General features: G+C 38.8%; 3 protein-coding genes across 3 annotated transcripts; all 3 read left to right on the top strand.

Moving 5' to 3' along the window:
• Positions 1–243: 243 nt before the first annotated feature.
• Positions 244–8755, top strand: LOC130654546 (inner centromere protein A-like). Its single transcript, XM_057457157.1, has 10 exons — positions 244–494; positions 3352–4044; positions 4604–5049; positions 5440–5609; positions 5928–6023; positions 6101–6181; positions 6649–6758; positions 6963–7226; positions 7303–7512; positions 7587–8755. The coding sequence occupies exons 1-10, from the start codon at positions 349–351 to the stop codon at positions 8215–8217; spliced, it is 2847 nt and encodes a 948-aa protein (XP_057313140.1). The 5' UTR covers positions 244–348; the 3' UTR covers positions 8218–8755.
• A 470-nt stretch (positions 8756–9225) lies between these two features.
• Positions 9226–19234, top strand: LOC130654548 (uncharacterized). Its single transcript, XM_057457158.1, has 2 exons — positions 9226–14552; positions 17213–19234. The coding sequence occupies exon 1, from the start codon at positions 13202–13204 to the stop codon at positions 13979–13981; it is 780 nt and encodes a 259-aa protein (XP_057313141.1). The 5' UTR covers positions 9226–13201; the 3' UTR covers positions 13982–14552; positions 17213–19234.
• LOC130653879 (uncharacterized) lies at positions 15544–15885 on the top strand. The gene has a single exon (XM_057456379.1). The coding sequence runs from the start codon at positions 15544–15546 to the stop codon at positions 15883–15885; it is 342 nt and encodes a 113-aa protein (XP_057312362.1).
• Positions 19235–19802: the final 568 nt, after the last annotated feature.

The following is a 19802-nucleotide window of genomic DNA, read 5'->3' as shown; positions in this document are numbered from 1 at the left end:
TTTATGGAAAGAGAAGTGTTTTACATTTTGAAAAGAAGTATTACGAACGGAAGAGAAAACTTCAGAGGAAAAAAGATAAGTGCTTTGACTAAAAATAAAAGTGTTTTTTTATTGAAGAGAAGTACATTCCGCCCGGGCGTTCTAGATCCGCCCTAGTAGAAAAACGATGCTGCGCAATAATCTTTTTGTTGACTCCCTATTATTGCCGCCAGCTTTGCAATGATTGGTTGAAAATTTTTTGCCATACTTTTTCAAACGTCAATATAGGAAAAAATTAAAATGGCGTTTTAGTGAGTGAGCTTTGTTTTTCATCAAAGATTTATTGCATATATTTTAGAAGCCCTGAGAATGAATTCAAGACTAACTCCTGCTTGTGTATTGACTGTTTTCGAGGCTGCATCGTTGAAAATAAATCATTTTAGCAATGGCACTTTTCAAGAGAATATGGATTGGATCGAAGAGATCCAAGCTGCTGCTAAAAAAGCCTTTGGAAGGTATGTTATTATTAAGACTAATATTTACGTTATAAATTATTTTTTCAGTGCAGTTAAGTTAAAACATGTGAATAAGCGCCAATTATTATAATATAGCTATACTGTGACAAATGAAATATATATATATATATATATATATATATATGTATGATATATTATATCTATGCGTGCATCTCCTTGATAAAAAATGAAAACATTACGTTACTGCAACTAAAAAACTGTTTGTTCTAGACATGCTTTTCCTAATCAGTCAGGAATAACCACAAATTAGACTAGGCTATTTAGGCAATTTGTCTCTTTTAATTAGGCAGCAAGTCTTTTAATACACCTTTACGATAATTCGGGAAAACTAACACTCCATCGCAGCTTATTTTGCGATCAGAGGAGGTAAACATAAGAGTTTATTAAGGAGAAAACACGTTTTTTCGTGATAACTTTTCTTGCCGCATTTTGTTTTTAATAAAAAGTACACATAAGTTGTATCTTATTATTATTAACATTTCCTAAAAATTTGAAAAAAAGTTGATACGACGGAAGTTAAAAAACTGGAGAAAACACGCTTTCGTCTCTAACAAACTCTCATAACAACACAATTTTTACCTCCTTTTTTCCAATATTGTAAAACGATGGAAAGCCGTAGGAACGCATGTACAATTGAATTATCGTGTATTATCAACAGGGTTATCGCAATTTTGTTGCATAGTTCTATTAGCAAGAAACATTCTATCAAACCTACTATATTTTTCTTTATTATGTGTGCTGTTAGTGGTTAGAGAATATGTTTAGTTTGTTTTGATTTAAGAACAAATGTGCTGTATTTGGGCTCCTTAGTTTTTCAGGCCACATTTATGCTGAAAAAGGGCTAAACTTCCCACAGGATATTTTCAATATAAACCTAAATAGTCTATTCCTAGTGTAATTACAGTGACTAGCCGATCCAAACTTTTGACATAAAAAATTTTAATGCCACAAAACTTTGCTTAAACAAAGGTGTGTAAAGGCTACTCAAAAAGGAAACCAGCATGATTTTTGAAATTGTATAGTGTAGGACAATGCACACAAAAAAACACTGAAAAAGTCTTTTAATTTTTTTAAAAAGATCATGACTATTAAGCATAATATGTTTACAATATTAAAAAATTATAGCCGAATTCCTGTGAAAGAATCCACTGAATCTCTCATTAAACCGATGTAAGGGATTCCAATCAAAAACATACAACACAGTAATTTGATTTTTTAAAACTCCATTTCAACCTCGACCCTGGGCTCTTTGTCTGTTTTATAACAGGATGGGAAAAGAGAAAAAAATCCCTGGGATCAAGGTTTCTTACAAACTGCATTATTTTATTTTTATAACTGCTGAAACAAGATGTCTAAAAATATAAGCATGTGCAACAAAAAAATAATAAAAAAATTATGAAGTAAAAATGGAAAATGTCTTAAAAAAAATTTGTGCATCATACAAATGTTCTATTAAAAACAAACTATTAAGTTTAGACATATTCCTTAAATATTCTAAACTTCTGACCCATTTTTCAGAGTATATATTCTTACAAAATAAATGCTTAGAAAGAAAACATTTTCCAGCTCAAGACACAACAACAAACTTAATATTTCAGGAAAAATTTTGTTCTAAAAGAAACGGCTAAAAAATTGTTATACACCCAAATTCATTTCTCTATCAAATAATTTAGACAACCTGCTTTTCTTTCGCTTTCTCAGTAGGTCACAAGCTAGCTAGGCTGAATAAAAGTTCAATCAGTTTTTTTACTTCGATTACTAAATTTCGCTTCATGTATGGCCACGTCAAAAGAAAGTGATCCGTGAGTTGCGTGTAGTGGACTCACAATTTTACTCACACAAGGGATATAATATATAAGATTAAAATATTAATTGCAAAATGTGAGGGGAAAAAAACTCAATTTTTTTCATTTTGATTATTGATTTTTATCGGATTGTGACGTTGTTTTTACATTTTTAAAGAACAGTAATTTTTAAGCTGATGGAAAAAAAACATTCATTGTATATTTCAAATGAGTTATTATACTCAAGAGAGTGATGTTTTTTTTTAAATCACTGATATTTTAGAAAGTGTGAAAGATCAATGGAAATCGAGATCTATTAAATGTCTAGTTATTATCCTTTAAAAATCATATTTACTGCTGGAAAAGTGAGAAAAAAAATAGTTTTACCATAAAAAAGATATCAGCTTTTATTTTTTTGCATTTTGTTTATAGTAGCCTTAGCTGAACTAAAAAGACGTGGTTGTCAAGATAGAGACTCTTGAACTCCCCATCTAAGCCATTGTTTAGATGGGGAGTCCAAGAGTATTTAATGCTCATTTATAGCACACAGATCCAATTAGGGGACGCGCTCTACCAATGCTAACATTAACATGTGTGACAAAAAGATTAATAATAAAATAAAGCATTCAGATTTTTAAAACTATATAGTTTAGAAACATGGAGAACCAACTTTGTGAATTTTAAATTGTGGGTTATAAAAATGAAAACAATATAAACAAATCTTTAAATTTTACATTAGTAGCTTTTTGACAAACACAACTGCGATGTTGATTTTAAGGACTGTAAAGTGGTTTAATTTTTTTTCTTAAACAACACAAACAACAAACGTTCTGTTTACTTATATAAATCGTTACTTTTTTTTATTTGTTTAATAAAAATGCATAATGTAATTTGACCAATGTTGTTCACCCAACAGCATGCCTAGAACATGAGCGTTTTTGACTAAATGAAAATCACGTCAATAAATGTGACACATGCTATGCATTTTTTTAACTTCCTTGTAAATAAATTCAAATAAATTTTTCTTAATTTATATACTTTTTCCTTTTTAGCACATCCATAACATTGCTACCAAAAACACCAAGTATGAAAAGAAAACGACCAAACATTAAAAAAGCCAATGAATCTGAAAGTGTTAGTCCAGATAAGCATGCATCAACATTTGTTGATGGATGCAAAACAAAGAAACTTAAAATTGATATGTCTGCCATTGTTGAAAATGGTGTGATAGCTGAAGACAGTGTATTAGAAGAATCGAATGCAAGTACTTTAAAATACCCTCTTCGTTCTAAGCATGCTAAGAAAAAGAAAACTTCAACACAGCCAATTAAACGATCGAAACGGCTCGCTGCAAAAAGTAGTAGTACTAGTTTTATGGAAAGCCCAATGGACCTTGAATCCAATTCAACACGGTTGTCACCTAAAAAATCAAGAACAGTGGTGATAGAGGACACACCTAGTCCAGGTGAAGAAACAATGATGTACAACAAATCAGCGTTTGTTGCATCACAAAATACTATAATATCCCCCACATCGAATACAGTAATTTCTCCTGTACCACATAATGTACAGCCAAGGGTTGCAGCAATTATAGAACAGTTGAAATTGACTGCACAAAAAAGTAACAAGAAAGAAATTTCTCCTAAAAGTCCTCTTGAAGTTATGGATGAAATTCGTATGGAATTATTTGTAAATGAAAGTGAAGAGAAGGCATGTTTATCACCTGACTCAAAGGTTAAACAAAGGTTAGTTGCATTTCGTAAGAATTACAATTTTTGTAAAGGCCTTGCTATGAAAGATTGAATTTCAAAAGTGGATAAGTTTGTGAGTTTAGATTTGTTGGTTTCGATTTAAAATACAATAAAAGCAGACTTCTCAAACTATTCATTGTTGCAATTAATTTTGTTTTATTTTTTTGTTTTAGTCAACAGGGGGGGTCCACTAGTGTGCAGGGTCATCATCTTTGATATATGATAATAAGTCATCCTTTGTTTTCATTACGTCATTGTTATGTGGTCTGAAGTCAGTATAGCTTTATGAAATTTTACAATACTAGTCGTTAGACCGTGGAAAAATCCACGGGTTCGCCCATCCTTTTTATACCGCATTGCGTGCGTCTCGCTACCTGCGTAGCTAAGCTACCATTTTGCGACAGACAGACGGACGGACGGACAGACGTATACGGATATTATAATATAGATAATAGAAAATATATAATCAAGATTTATGTGAGTACTTACTTACCCAATCAACCAGTAGTTTTAAAACTGTGGAATGACTCTTCTAACCTTAGTTTTCCTTTAGTTATAGCGCTGATCAGTCATCAAGTATGACTGCTGTCAAGAAGTGTTCAGTAAGTATTGAGCCACTACCACCTGCCATGGTACCAAATGCATCAGATAATATATACTCATCTCCCAGTATAGCACCTAGAAGCTTAACAGCAACACCCATAGAGACTGTCTCTTCAACATCTGTAGTTGTTTCTAAAAATCAAAGTACTCCAAACATTTCTGTAAATGGACCTGGACAAAGTACGCCTGTATCGACTTACAGTTCACCAATGATGAACACGCCAGTTGGTGGTAAAACAACAGAAGAATTACTGAAAAATAAGAACTTTTCTAATACATTTGGGGCAGGCGTAATTTTGGAGCCAGAAAAGTCTGAAAAACTATTTACCAAAGTACAATCCAAAACTTCTGATCAGGACTCTGGGGTGTCGTCATCAGATGAACAAGCCCAACCAGGTAGGAAGCATCTGTTTCATCTGTGTTAAATGATAAATCTATTTAAAGTTACATGCATACAACAGCATTTTATAAAAGTTTTTGCATATTGCAATATCATGGTTGTTTGGTGGGATGTTTAGTTTTAAGCAAAAAGTGACACTTTTGGCTATCTTTTAGGCTAAATTGATCAAAGAATAAAGAGTAAAGTGTCCTACATTTAATTTAATCCAACAAGCAACCTGCAAAAAGTTTCAAAATAATAACAACAGAAACAGTACTTTGAAATGCTTAAAGTGAAAAACCAGCTGCATGTACGAATGTATATTGTGTGAAGTTTTGTATGTATTCTTTATGAAAGTTGTGTTCTTCCTAATTATGACTTTAAAAAGCGTTACTATTTTTTTGCAGGTACAGGTGTTTCTACAAATGCATCTGATGACTTCAAAATGTCAAAAGAACGCAGAGAGACCTACAAAGTGACAGTAACTGAAAAAGAATTACCTCAAAAATCCACCCCACAGAGGATAGAAAGTAATGTCATTGCAGCGAAAGCAGATGATGTCAACACAGAATCCAAGGTAGCTTAGTGTACATTTTTCTTTCTTGTGATTTTTGATTTTTGTTACATTGAGATTTATAGAAATCTATAAATATTAATGCATATAGCCTGTTTTGGCGTAACGAAAACTGGTACTACATAGAGAATTTTTTGCCAATTTTTTTTCCCCGATAATTTTGTACCTTTTGTACCTTTGTAACGAATTACATTTGTAAGGAATATTATTTTTAATTCTTTTTTTTTGTTGAAAAAAGTTGTTGGTAGCATTAAAGTTAATTTAGCTAAAATTTAACTTTACTTGAGTCAAAGTGATCTCTTATTTTAATTTGTTTACCAGTATAATACTGTTGAAGAACATACGAGAGTTGATCTAGTTGAAAGAGACAAAGGCATTGAAGCACAAGAAATACATAAAGGCCCAAGAATAATTAAAGTAAGTTTTCGGAGCTACCACTTCCTTCTTTACTTGCCACCTTGTAGAAAATTAATTAATGTCTGACTAATGTTTAGCCGATGAAAGGCGGAAATATTGTTGCTGGGATAAAATCATTTATAAAACGTCAGGATACGCCCAAGAAAGAAACTGAAGAGGTATGCTATAATATTTTTTTCAGAATGGGTGTTAGGGTATTTCTAAAGCGTGACTGCAAGTTTAATCAGAGGACGCCAGACCGTGAACATTTTTAAAACAGCTAATCATGCAGGTAATATAAAGAGAAAGTACAATTTTCATTGTGGTTTTTAGGTTGCTAGGTACTATCTACGGTTTTTAAACTGAGGTGGCCTTTTGCTGCAATTTACAGTCCGGAATATTTGAAAACGACTTTATGTACTCCCCTGTACAAGTGAAAATTTAAAAGTCGGGTAATTAAAAAATTTAGCAGAGAAAAAGATAGTTTCTCAAATTTACATGTTTTGTTAGAGTCATAGTCCGTTAATTGCTAAAACGAACTAAATTTTACATTTTTATTTAAGCATTGTAAGTTAGCATTTCTAAGCTGAATGTTATACTTAAAATTTGTTTTAAAGATGTATTAATTGCATATCGCACAATTTAGGAAAAGCAGATGAAAAAAGCTGCAGAGCTTGAAAGAAAAGAACTTCTACGTCAGAAAGTAATGGAGGAGGCGCATTTAAAGAAGCAAAAAATGTTGGATCAAAGAAAACGGTATTTTTATTTGTATCAAAGTACTCATTAATATACTCCGTCCAACCCATGCTAGCATGGAAAACGATGATGACTTATTTGAAAACAATTTTTTTGTTTCTGTATTTACCCCTATAAAACGAGTTTTAACGTCTTATGACATTTGTGTGAGGAAAAGCCCTACTATGTATTTCCTCCTTATTATTTATAATGCTCTTTTTTTAGGCAACGTGAGGAACGTGAGAAAAGGTTTGCAGAACAACAAGCTAGAAGACAACAAGAGGAAGAACGCAAAAGGCAGCAGTTAGAAATTAAGGCTCGGCAAATGTCTAAAAAGCGCGAGGAGATCACAAAACAAAGAGAAATTGAAGAAAAAAGAAAACGCGAGATCCGCGAAGCTAAAAGAGCCGATGCAGATGCTCGCAGAATGAAAGATGAGGAGGGTCAGAAACGTAGAGTTCTCGAACAAGTAGAAGAAGAAAGAAGAAGGTATGATTTTGACTTTTACAATAAGTGTTGTAGTTTTACAACTTTAGTCAACTTTAGCAAATTTTTCTTGGTTTAGACAAGAGTTGTTGCAACGCAAAGCCGAGTATGAAGACCAAGAAAGACTAAGGAGAAAACTCGAGCATGAAAAAGCCGAAAAGGAGCGATTAAAACATGTCGAAGAAGACAGAATTCTTTATGAAGAAAGAAAAAAGAGAGAATTCGCAGAAAAAGAACTCCATCGACTTGAAGTTGAGCGTAAATTAAAAGAGGATAGGGAAAAAGAAAGGTAAAACATTTATCTCTCTATTTTCTTGTGTTTCTGAGTTAATGCAGAGTATATAGAGTCAACAATTGTTCTAGGCTGGAGAAACAAAAGCGCGAGGAAAGGTTAAAACAAGCTGAAAGTGAGATAGAAGCAGCAAGAAAATTAGAGCAAGAACGCGAGCGTGCGAAAGACAAATTACGAGAAGAAATCAAAAAGCAAATACATCAGGATAAACAGGTCAAAGGTGGTCAATTTAATGGTAAAGTACTGGTGAACGCTCAGAATGCGTTAAGAAGTTCACCAAGGGCAGCGCTTAAAAACAACTTTAAGCCCCCTAGTGTTAACGCTCTTTCTGTGAAATCGCCAGCAGCTTACAATGTTAAAAAAGCTTTGTCGTCGTACAATCCACCCTGCGTTCCTCTGATGATTCGAGAGTCTACTTATACCTCCTATGGCATCGACGATTTGTCGAGCGACGATTCAACGGATGACGAATGTGAACCTTCGAAGAGGATACCTTCATGGGCACAAGGAATGAATTTAAAAACTCAGCTAATGCAGCAATTTTACACAAACATTGATCCAGACTTGATATTTATAAATTGTATGGAACCGTGTCGCCTTGATAAAATATTTCAGAAAAAAAAGGAGAGATACTTTAAAAGAACTAGTTCCGCGCATTGGACGTCACCAATTTTAAAAAATAGTAGTTATCAGGTGAAATAGACGGGACATTTACTCGATTTTAACATTATTGTATATAGGACGTTTTATACCGCACAGCTCCATTGCATTAACTGGATATTTTTTTAGAAAGTCGCGGAAAACAATAAAGCCAGATAGATCAGATTTAATGTGTGAACTTTCTAACGTACCATGTATCTGTTCATTCTCTACTTTCATTTAATCGTGTCTGTTGTGTGTTACAGTGCGCTTTTTTTGTCAGTAAGCAGGTAATAAGTAGAATTGCTGATCAATTTAATCAACCTTGTTACCAGGACCTTTAATCAATTTTTTTTGTGTCGGAGACAGGTGGAAGAAGTGATTCTAAGTTAAACTAGTTAAAATTTGCACAATATTACCTTTTTTTAAAATTTATTCAAATGTTAGTCGTTTTGTTCGCGCTGTCTTCGACATCAAAAAAGTTCCTGGGAACGAGGCTGTTGATTTAATGTATTTTTTGTTAGAACGTGGAACATCTGTATATAATCATTGTGTTCTTTTATTGTAACTATAGCAAGATTATACAATAACAGTCTTGCCATGCTTTCTGTTTTTGCCTTCATGAATTTCTCATGTGAAATCGGTCAGAATTTGTTTATTTGCGACTGTTTTCTGGTAACAAAAATATTTATCAATGTTTAAAGATTATCTCAGACCGTCAAGCTTTGTCGCTTTTTTCCTTTGATTGAAACTAAAACCTACAAAAAAAAAATAGCCGTGACGGTAATTTGTTCCCCTGATGCTCTAATCTCTCTGATTGTGAGAGTGTTCAGCATTTTTAAACTGTGTTCTAAAACTGTAACAACATTTTGGTATAATCTTTTTGCGCTATATCAGCTAATCAAGTAAAAAGTGCACAGTGCAAGATAAATTTACAATCCGGACAAAATATATTGGAACTTTTCACATTTTCCATGTTTTTACCCTGGTCACACCCACTTCCCCCTATTTCAATGCTGCAATGTGCTTATAACCAGTCTACAGACCGGTAACATTGAAATAGGGGGAAGGGGGCGGAAGAGGATTTTTCTCAAAAGTTCCTAATATATTGTCCCGGATTGTACTTATGTTTTTTCTTTGTGGCTTCAAGGAACTTATATCGGCGGTATATCTTTGTTGATAACGCAACTAAAAATAAGCACGCATTACACTCCAACCTTCATTAATAATAATCATTTGGAAATAACAAAAATTAATCGCGAACTATCGTCTTTTGAAAGTTCAGTTTTATCTAAAAAATCCTTGAAACAATTCAAATGATGGAAATCCATGTAAACATCATTATAAGGGGTGACTCACTACACGATTTTTTTTTTGTATAAGAAACCAGTTTTGGCTACTGAGGCTCAAGTTTCTTTTTTTTCTTCCTATTTTTTTCCTATTTTCTTTAAGTCATTAATCCCCTGTACAGTGATATATACTAGTGCTGTGTTAGTAGTATGAGTATTGCTTTCTGATAATTCATATCGCTTTTGGGAATGAAGGGTTGTTTCTTTGTTAATATATAGTTCTAGTTTTGTCTGCTATTTGACGAACTAAAAAAAATGCCAAGAGCTCACTGTAAAATATTCTGTAATAGTTTATGGTCTGGAGGAGCTTTAGAAACTGAGCATAGCTAAGTTTCTTAATATTTTCAAATGTTGAGCCTCAGGTTCTAAGCCTTTTCTTGTATAAAAAAGCGTGTAATCGAAAAGTGTCCTTCGTCTTACTGAAACGTGCATGAGTTTTTCTAATTCTTTTTTATCTTCTCCAATAAAAAAAAATCCAAGAAAGTTTTATTTTTGGAAAGGTTAAGCTAGAGTAGGGATGGAATATAACCACACTTTTTAAAAACACGGTCAAACTCTCATAAAAACATCATACACAATTTCACTTATGACGTCACAACTTTTCGTCACGCCTTATTGCATAAAAATCTATTAATATGCATGAAAAATCCCTAACATGCGGTGGTGAGTCATGGAATTCAAGGTTAAGTCTCTATCATACAAAAATGAGTAGGGGAAATTCCCTAAAAAGCGATGAAAATTAACGAATGCGCAGTAAAAAGGGGAATAACTGTGTTAGTTGGGCAGAATGAAATCCTCTGAATTTGTTGAAATGTGTATATAATAAAGATGAGTTGGTTTAAGAATGCCATCAGTAAACTATATAGCACCTTGTCAGCACCAGTGGCAGCAACTCGCGACGCCCTTGCCGATCGATCGATTACAACAATGCAAAGGAACAAGTTTCGGGAGGTACAACGCTTCACGATGAGATTGAACAGGAAGCAAGGGAGGACTACGTGGAGGATATTGAATGTCAAGGCCCCGAGGACGATATCCAGATGTTGGAGGATGGAAATAGGATCAAAAGACGGCGTTTCAACAAGCATCTAAACCAACCTATAAAGGTCGCGATTATCCAAAAAATTACACCACACGTGGAAATGCGCGTTAAGGTTGTATACAGCTTTGGCTGTCATATTTACAAGGGTGGGGGCGATGTGTCTGAAATAGGAACAAAACATGGCGTTTCAACAAGCATCTAAACCAACCTCTAAAGGACGCGATTATCCAAAACATTACACCACACGTGGACATGCGCGTTAAGGTTGTGTACAGCTTCGGCTGTCATATTTACAAGGGTGGGGGCGATGTGTCTGATTACCACAAAACTAAGAGCTCCAGGTCGCTGTCAAGTAAAGCGGAAATCGAAGCGTTCGTAGAAGAATGCGAAATGAAGCGCCTCGATCTGCAGGATCACGAGTTTTGGACTAAGGCTTATTTACCACCTGTTAGGACCACCAAGACCCCGGGAGCATATGAGGGAAAAATTGTTTTTGATAACGTACAGATCAATGTGATAAGTACGCATGAACCTCTTTTGGAATGCGGCCCTCTGTACATCTACGCCATGGATGGTGAAGATGCCAGAACGGACAACCTATGCTTCTGGGGATGTCTTGCGGTAAAGGAGAGGGAAGATGTAGCACGGGAACGGAACAACAAAAATAGCCCTTGCCCTGGCCCGAGATTACTACGAGAACCCCAATCCCGGGTGTAAGGACGTGCGCCCCACAAGGCTGGTGGATTTTAAGGGCGTTGCAAAACAATTCAAGGTCAATATTAGGGTCTTTGCGACTCGTCTATGGTCAAAAGCAACACAAAAAAGGTTTGGATGGCATCAATCTTGGTATGCTGGACGGGCACTGTTTTTACATCAAAGATTTAGATGTGCTGACCCAACACTGGGAATGCGAGGTATGTAAACAGAAGTTTAATTACGCCTTTTCTCTTACACGACATAAAAGGAACGAATGCGAGGGTGTTAAGACGACAATCATTTGCAAAGGGGGGAAGGTCAAACGTATGCCGGGTAGGACTGAGAAGGCCTTTTCCGATGAGGGTTTTAGCTATGATGCATGAAAATGGATAGAATATGTGGCAAAACAAACCGGAAGGCATATCCATCATGCCTTATGCGGTCATCGTGGTGAGCGTGTTATCCGTGATGGCAAAAGGGAGTGGAAAATGGATGGGTATGAGCCTATTTCAAACACCGTTTACGAGTACAACGGCTGCAGGTGGCACGGCTGTCCCTGTCTGCCCAAGAGAACCAAAGCGGACAGGGCTCATTACATCGCAACCCTGTCTAAAGAAAGGATGATACGGGAAAAGGGCTACGGCCTCGTCACGGCTTGGGAATGCGAGAAACCACCCAAAATCAAGAGGTACTTTCAGAAGGAATTTAGACCATATCCTCACTACCTGGTATTTGATTTTGAGGCCCTCCTATTACCTTTAAATTACCAGCAAACATCCGATCTAACATAACATTCGAGACATGTTCCGATAAGTGTTGGCATTGTCGATAATTTGAATGAGGACCCGACGTTCATCAAGCACGAAAATCCCAAGGTCTTGATCAAACAGGTTGTGAAAGAGCTGCAAAAGAGGCATACCCTGATTGTGAAAGAGGTTGAGAGAATGTACCCGAAGCCCGACGACTTTGACATGCTCTCCAAAAAGAACCAGGGGCTGTAAAACGAGTAGGTAATTCAAGTAGCAGTTATAGGGTATAATTCTGGCAAGTATGACATCAACCTGATCAAGCGGTATTTTGTCGAAGAGATCGCGCAAGCCGATAAGATCAAGGTGGCGAAAAAAGATAACGGCTACATGCTCCTCACCACCTCAAGGTTTTTAATTTCTAGATATCAAAAATTTCCTTGCTCCTGGTCTAAGCTATGAAGGTTGGTGCAAGTCGTTGGAATGTAAGCTTGAAAAGCTTGTGTTTCCGTATGAATGGTTGACGAGCCACGAGAAGTTGAACCATGGTGGACCTGTGGCTCACGGTCGACCTTTATAGCCAGCTAAGTGGGAAAACACAAACTATCTCGCAAAGAGTACAAGACATTCCGCGCTGAGTTTTACAGGCGAGGGTGCGTCACGATGATGGACTGGTTGCGTGAATACAACCTGGCCGATGTGAAACCGCTCATTAAAGCCGTTGACAAGACGAAGTTGCAGTAATACGATGACAAGATAGATATTTTGTAGGACGCGGTCGGTATTCCAGGCGTGTTGATGCGGTACGTATTGAACAAGTCTCTACGGCTGAACCCAAAGTTAGAGCTATACGCTCTGGGAGAACCATGCAGGGATAGGTGTAAGGACTCTTGTTATAGCAAGACTTGTAAGGCCTGCAAGGAGGTACGGAAAACATGTAAAAAATGTACAAGGAATGAAGCCTACGAGATCCTACGGAGGGGGATGGTGGGGGGTCCCGCGATCGTATTCTGTAGATACCACGAACGAGACGTGACGAGTATCAGATCTCAGGTGTACAGCGATCCCCACAAATGCAAGACCATTCTAGGGTATAGTGCAAACATGCACTACTCGAGTACCCTGATGCTAGACTTTTCTTGTGGAAAGGAATAGCTGATCAAGGTGGCCACACCGACATCAGCACATAACTTAGAGATACTAGCGCGTGGTAGATGGATCGTTGTTTAGGTTTGCCCAGGTTGATATTGAGGTACCCAAAAATCTGCGCAAAAAGTTTAGTGAAATGGCTCCCCTGTTTGTCGTCAAGGAGATACCTGATGATCAAATACTTAAAAACTACGGGTCACAAGCGTGTTCCGGGTACACGTAAGCTTCTGGGGTTGATGAGGGCTGAAAAAATCCTACTGTATACCCCTGCGCTAAAATGGTACCTTGACCATGGGATGAAAGTGACTGCCTTTTACCAGTTTCTCAAGTATGCTAGAGGTGGGCCCTTTGAATGCTTCCCAGAAGAGATTGCTGATGTACGACGACAGGCTGATAAAGACCCCAACAAACGTATTGCGGGAGATACGGCCAAGCTGAAAGGGAAGAGCTTCTACGGCAAGATAATTGAAGATTTGGCGAGGCACGCAATTACTACGTTTACGAGGGGTGAAAAGGAGGTTGATGCAGCCCTGCAAAGCCCGTACCTCGAAGACCTTGAAGAGATTGGAAATGCGTATGAGCTTAGAAGGGGCAAACACAAGTGTACTATCGATAGACCTTACCAGTGTGGTATCGCGGTATATCAATTGGCCAAACTCCGCATGCTCGAATTTTACTATGATTTTCTGGACAAATACGTGAATTGTCGAGACTTTGAGTACATTTACATGGACACTGACAGTGCGTATTTTGCCATCTTTCGGAGAAGAGTTGAGAGATGTTGTTCGACCCAAACTGCTTGGCGTGTACGACAAAGACGTAAAAAACTGACTCGTCACCGATAAGACTCGAGTCGAGCAGGAGGGTTATTTAAAGCGGAATTTATTGGGTTTCGGATGATTGCCCTGACAGCCAAGTGCTACTTTGTTGAAGGTAAAAAGGGTACTAAATTTTCCTATAAGGGCATGTGAAAGAGACAGAATGCTGTGACAGTAGATACATGAGTGCGCTGAGGGGGGTTTAGATATGGCCAAAAATGTAGGCTTCCGGGTACACAATCAGGGTATAGTTACGTACGAGCAAAACAACCTACTACTCAAAAAATATACAGGGCTCCATTGACAAGGCTACCGATGAAGAAATCGACAAGGTCCATACCGATTACGTACAACGAGAACTCCGCGAGAAGGGGGAGAAAACAGCTAGGGCACTGTCTACCCATGTTATAAGCCTGTATGTTAGCATGGCCTCAAACTTTGTAGATATAGACAGTGTGGATGAATTACGTCGAGATATCAAAGAAAACCCTATTATCTGGGACCCTATTATCCATGACCGATCTGGGAATACTAGTATACTGTACCATCGGGAGGTGTTTAGTACCACTTCTCGTGGTGGGTCATACGGTCCATATGAGTAAAAAGAAGAAGGATGCGGAGAAGGAGGTGGAGGAGGCGGAGACAGTGCTATAATATAAATGAGTGAAGAAGTTCATAAAGAACAAAAGGAGAGGGTTAAAACAAAACCACCGAAGAACGAGGGTCGTGTTGCGGGTGGCAAGAGACTTGCGGAATGGAATAGGAAGAATAAGGTCGACTTAAAGAAGAACGTGGGCAAAGAACCTTCACAGGATGATCAAGAACCTGCGGTAGGTTCTAGCAAGTCAACGGATGTATACCTTTATGGAGTAGGGACTTTTACTGTGCTTGCCATAGGCGTCTGGTATATGTTTAGTAGGGGTAAAAATGAATCTCAAAACCCCGCACCAGAGCCTCATCAGGGGAAACAAGGCAAAACTCAGTCTCAGATCGATATTTTCAAAAAGCAGCAATAATAAATGAGTGCAAGCAACGTAACACCAAAGGAAAAGGAGATTTTGGACATGCTCTATGAGACAGTGGTAGACCTTGGATTCACCTTCGCCTATGCCATGGCAAGTAAGAAATTTTTGGACATAACAAGGCTATCTACAAAAATGGATACCAACAACGTCATTAAGATGGTGGCCTATTTTGCAGCAGGCCGGGCTAGTCGTGAAATGGCCATCAAAAAAGGGTGGTTACCTGCAAGTATCGTGCCGAAGCCTAAATAAGTGTCCAGTAAAAACTCCTGTTTGTCTCAAGGACAAAAACGAGTCAATATATGGATAAGAGCTGCTCGAGATGCAAACACTATCTTTCTTTGGACAAGTTTAGGATCAAAGGAAATGGTCAACTAACGAGGACATGTATCAAATGCTTGAACGTGTCCAAGGCGTCAAAGAAAAGCAACAGGTGCCCACATCAAAGGCAGTGATCCAAGTGTAAAGAGTACGGGGGAAGTGAAATATGCCACCATCAAAGGATGAGGAAACAATGTAAAGAATGCGGCGGTAGAGATATATGCCGCCATCAAAAAATAGGGCATAATGCAAGGATTGTGGAGGAAGTCAAATCTGCCCCATCAAAGGGTGAGGGCCGAATGTAAGGACTGTAAGGGAAGTGGGATTCGTAAACATGAAACACAGAGGGCCTATTGCAAAGAATGTAGGGGAAGTCAGTATTACCACCATCAAAGGATGAGGAAACAATGTAAAGAGTGCAAAGGCAGCCAGATTTGCAAAAATGGTGGGATAAGATCAACGTGCAAGGACTGCGGGGGTGGAAGTGTCTGCCACTATGAAAAACGAAGGCGATGTTGCCCCATTTGCAACCCTCCGGGACATCTCGCCCATAATGTACGATGTCGAACCCACAAAGCTCTGAAGTGAAACAAGGAGCTTAGTTTTCAGGACTATCGTGGATGCGACATGGCTACGCTGCGGACCCATATTGAGGTCCAGTTTGTTGAGGTATGACCTGGGAAAATTATGGTAAGGGGTGACACATTGATCACAAGATGCCTATCTAGTATCAAAAAAATGGTGATGCCCCATCGCTTGATGAGGTAGCGAAAAGACTACACTATACCAACACTCAACCTATGTGGGTGAGTGATAACATTTCAAAAGGCAACCGAAAAGTCTCGGAATAGTCACCAAACAATAAATGATCGATCCCAAAACTAAGAGCTGCTCAAAATGCAAGCTCTCTCTATCCTTAGAAAATTTCAGGCTCAGGGGGGGATAATCGAACGAAAAGCTGCACAGACTGCCTGCATAGACTGCCTGGCCAAAGCGAGGAAGAGGCAGGGTGTCAAAAGGAAAGACCATATTATCGAACACAAAGTAGACCTTCTTGCTATTGATATGGAAATTAGAGGGTTTTAACAGGATGAATTTTACCTACTTTTGTATACCTTATTGACATACGACATCATACCCAGGCATATTGAGCTCATCGGAGAGAGCCCTGAGAAGGCAAGGCTCGTCGAGAGGTACCGTAAGGAAATGACCTGTTTGAATGGATATCGAAATTATCCTTATTGTTGGCAGGAGAGGACACGCTGTTTGTGATTGACGACGTCATAACTAATAAAAGTCTCGACAAAAAAGGCAATACCTGCTTGAATTGGCTATTTTAGGTAGACACAGAAAGCACAGTTTATGGCTACTCACGCAGTCATATACCGGCTTGCCCAAAAATCTGAGACGACAGAAGAAGGCCTTGTTCCTCTGGTTTCATCGTGAGCGGTCGGATATGAAAATGATAGACAAGGAGACTAATATGATTTTGGACTGGGATGACATCAAGGACGAGCTGAAAAAATCCAAGCATACATACTTGTACGTGACATTGGAACATCCTAGGACTTGGAGGGTATTAAAATGACCATGGCGAAAACCTCTGGCCAAGCATTGGTATATAGAAAATATCTTCACAGCTAGCCCTATTCAACGCAATACCCGCAGGAGCCATTGAGACCTTGTTCGATAAGCAAGGTCAGCCTCTGTTTAGGCGTGCCGATCTCGAGAGATTCCTCTGTATTCAAAATGCTAGCAAGTATGGCCTTAATCGTCATATGACAATATCAAGGGTAGAAATAGAGGGTATACCGGCTGTACCCACCGGGTACAACTGATCGGGTATGCTAGGAGGATGGAAAAGTCCCCATGATGTATTTGTCACGTTGGACGGGGCGTTGGAAATTACCGTCAGGTCAAGGAAGCCTAAGGCCGTAGCTTGGACAAAATGGTTGGCCGGGAAGGGGGTGGAAAAATTACAGGATAAACTCAAGGAGCTGCGTCAAGCCCTTGGAGATAAGGAGAATGTTATGACCTTTCTCAATGATGAGATTGAGGACAGGGATAGTCAGCCCGTGATGTTGGGGATGAAATTGAGGAGCTACAGCAACGTGCCGTGCCCCACCTTGAAGATCCCGGCAAGGATAACAGCATGGTCATTATACAAAAGAACAACGACGATCCATTCCAATACCTTGTCAACAGGGGTATGTAGCTATACCTATGTATGTAGCTGTAAGCTCGTCGACTACCCTAAGGGTGAGATTGTGGTACTAGCAGAGACTCCAAATGCTATCGTCCATTACCATTGGCTCCGGGAACGTGGAAGTATCGAGGTAAACCCGGAGAGGGTAACACATTTTAGGCTTGGTGAGCATTACACGCATGAGCGCCTCTTGGAACTCGCGAAACAGATGGGCATGATTTTAACTACTCTTGTGGGTAGTTAAAATTGTATTCAAAAGTGGTGGATTCCAAACCCCTCCTCTATTGACCAGTTTGGCTGTATGTTAAAAGGTATTGAATATCAAAAAGATGGAATATCAAAACATGGAAGAGGCTAGGAAATGTTCAAAATGTAAACACTTTTTAAATGTTGCATCAAATGCCTTGATATAAAGAGGGCTTCACGGGAACGTACAAAGGGTCCCCATCAAAAGATTGGATCAAGGTGCCGGGACTGCCGGGGTGGAGAAATCTGCAGTAAGCTTGGTAGGCGAAGATCAGAGTGCAAAGACTGTGGGGGAAGCCAAATTTGCCACCATCAAAGGCAGAGATCCACTTGCAAAGAGTGTGGGGGGTGGAAGCGTCTGCAAACATGAAAGGATGAGATCTCACTGTAAGGACTGCGGGGGTGGAAGCATTTGCAGCGAACATGGTAGGATAAGATCCCGTTGTCCTATTTGCAATTTTCCTTGCTATCTCGCTTCTGTTGTACGCTGCCAAACCTACCATGCCCTGAAGGGAAACAAGGAGCTTAGTTCTCAGAAGTACCTCGGGTGCGATATGGCTAAGCAGCGGGCCCATATTGAAGCCCAGTTTTCTGAGGGGATGACATAGGATAATTACGGAGAGTGGCACATTGATCACAAGGTGCCAATTAAATATAAGGAATATGGGGATGCCCCATCGCTTGATGAGGTAGCGAAAAGGCTACACTATTCCAACACTCAACCCATGTGGGCGAGTGACAACATGTCAAAAGGCAACCAATGTGTCTTAGAATAGGAATGTTATTTTTTGTGGCCTTGATAAACCCCAAACATATTACCACTCTTTGATATATTGTAAAGGCACTTCGACATCCTCTGGAATAAGCATGAGTTCTTCCGACACAAAGCTTCTTTCAGGACCGTCTTTCAGATAGTATAAATCACGACTACCTGCTACTATACAGTCCAGTCTGTACGTCTTTTTATTCCACCGGGCGTCAGTGGCACGTCGTCTCGCATCACCGTGTTCCTCCCCAGGTTGTAACAGATAAAGGTACAATCCATCCTCAAGCAGGGGCTTCTCTTCGGGATATTATTCGCTTTTTACAAGTGGTATTTCATCGAGTTTGATCGCCTTGTTAGGTTTCATGCCGATCATGGTAGTCTTGGTATTGTTAAGGCTTTTGACGATGGTAAACAGGTGCTTGACCCAAGTGCTACTAGTCTCGTTGAAGACCAGGTATTGCGCATCTTAAGGCTTAAAGAGCCTTTCCGCAAGGACCTTGTTGTAGGATTCCACGAAGGCCGTGAATGTACTTAATAGTGGCCCGCCTAATTTCTACACCCTTGTTCTCTAACAGTTAAGTCACATTCGATTTAAATTCAGAACCATTGTCACACTGAAAAATATTAGGGTAGTGTAAAGGTCCTGCCTTGTATATATCTTTCAACATATCCGCTACCTCACTGGCTTAGGGGCTTAGCTACCTCATACTTTGAAGCCCATCAATCTCCGTGAGAATGTATTTATATGTGTTACCGTACAAACGATCGTGGGGCATGTACAGTAGATCGAATTGGTGCATCTCATTCGGTGTCGTAATGGTGAAATGCGGATAATCGATCTTTTTCGGACCTCGAATGTGTCTTAGACACAAGAAGAGTTGCCTGGATAGCCTTCCGCCTGATCCACAAGTTCTCAGGAGTGTAGTAGATATCGCTCAGCTTTTCCGTTTCTTCTTCGGTAACAATATGTGGTGATTTTTCTGACAAGTCTTTATTATATGTCGGAAAAAACGCACGTTGTTACAGATACTTGTAGGCAATAAACCCTAATAGGGATAAGGAGCCAAGGACAAACGTTAACTGACTTCGAGGGTGCATAAAAATCTTTCAATTGGGGAGCCTTCTCGTTTGAAGCGATGAAATACTGATACATACTATCGGCCAATTCACGAAGGCTTTTGCCGGCTTTTAGCTGCATCTCCCGCTGGGTACTAAACCAGTCAAGCTTGGCCTGCCTTTTCCGTATCCAATCTGCCTGTGTTGCATTTAATCGTTCTATTGCTCCGC

The sequence above is a fragment of the Hydractinia symbiolongicarpus genome, chromosome 8, assembly GCF_029227915.1.
Source record: "Hydractinia symbiolongicarpus strain clone_291-10 chromosome 8, HSymV2.1, whole genome shotgun sequence".
NCBI classification, from domain to species: Eukaryota; Metazoa; Cnidaria; class Hydrozoa; order Anthoathecata; family Hydractiniidae; genus Hydractinia; species Hydractinia symbiolongicarpus.
This window is presented reverse-complemented; position numbering and strand designations above follow the sequence as displayed.

Bases quoted from the DNA above. Each gene is read 5' to 3' on its own strand.
- LOC130653879 (XM_057456379.1), top strand. From the start codon at position 15,544: ATGCAAGGATTGTGGAGGAAGTCAAATCTGCCCCATCAAAGGGTGAGG.
- LOC130654546 (XM_057457157.1), top strand. From the start codon at position 349: ATGAATTCAAGACTAACTCCTGCTTGTGTATTGACTGTTTTCGAGGCT. The intron at 495-3,351 runs GTATGTTATTAT...TTTCCTTTTTAG, and splicing joins GCTAAAAAAGCCTTTGGAAG to CACATCCATAACATTGCTAC. The intron at 6,759-6,962 runs GTATTTTTATTT...CTCTTTTTTTAG, and splicing joins ATGTTGGATCAAAGAAAACG to GCAACGTGAGGAACGTGAGA.
- LOC130654548 (XM_057457158.1), top strand. From the start codon at position 13,202: ATGGATCGTTGTTTAGGTTTGCCCAGGTTGATATTGAGGTACCCAAAA.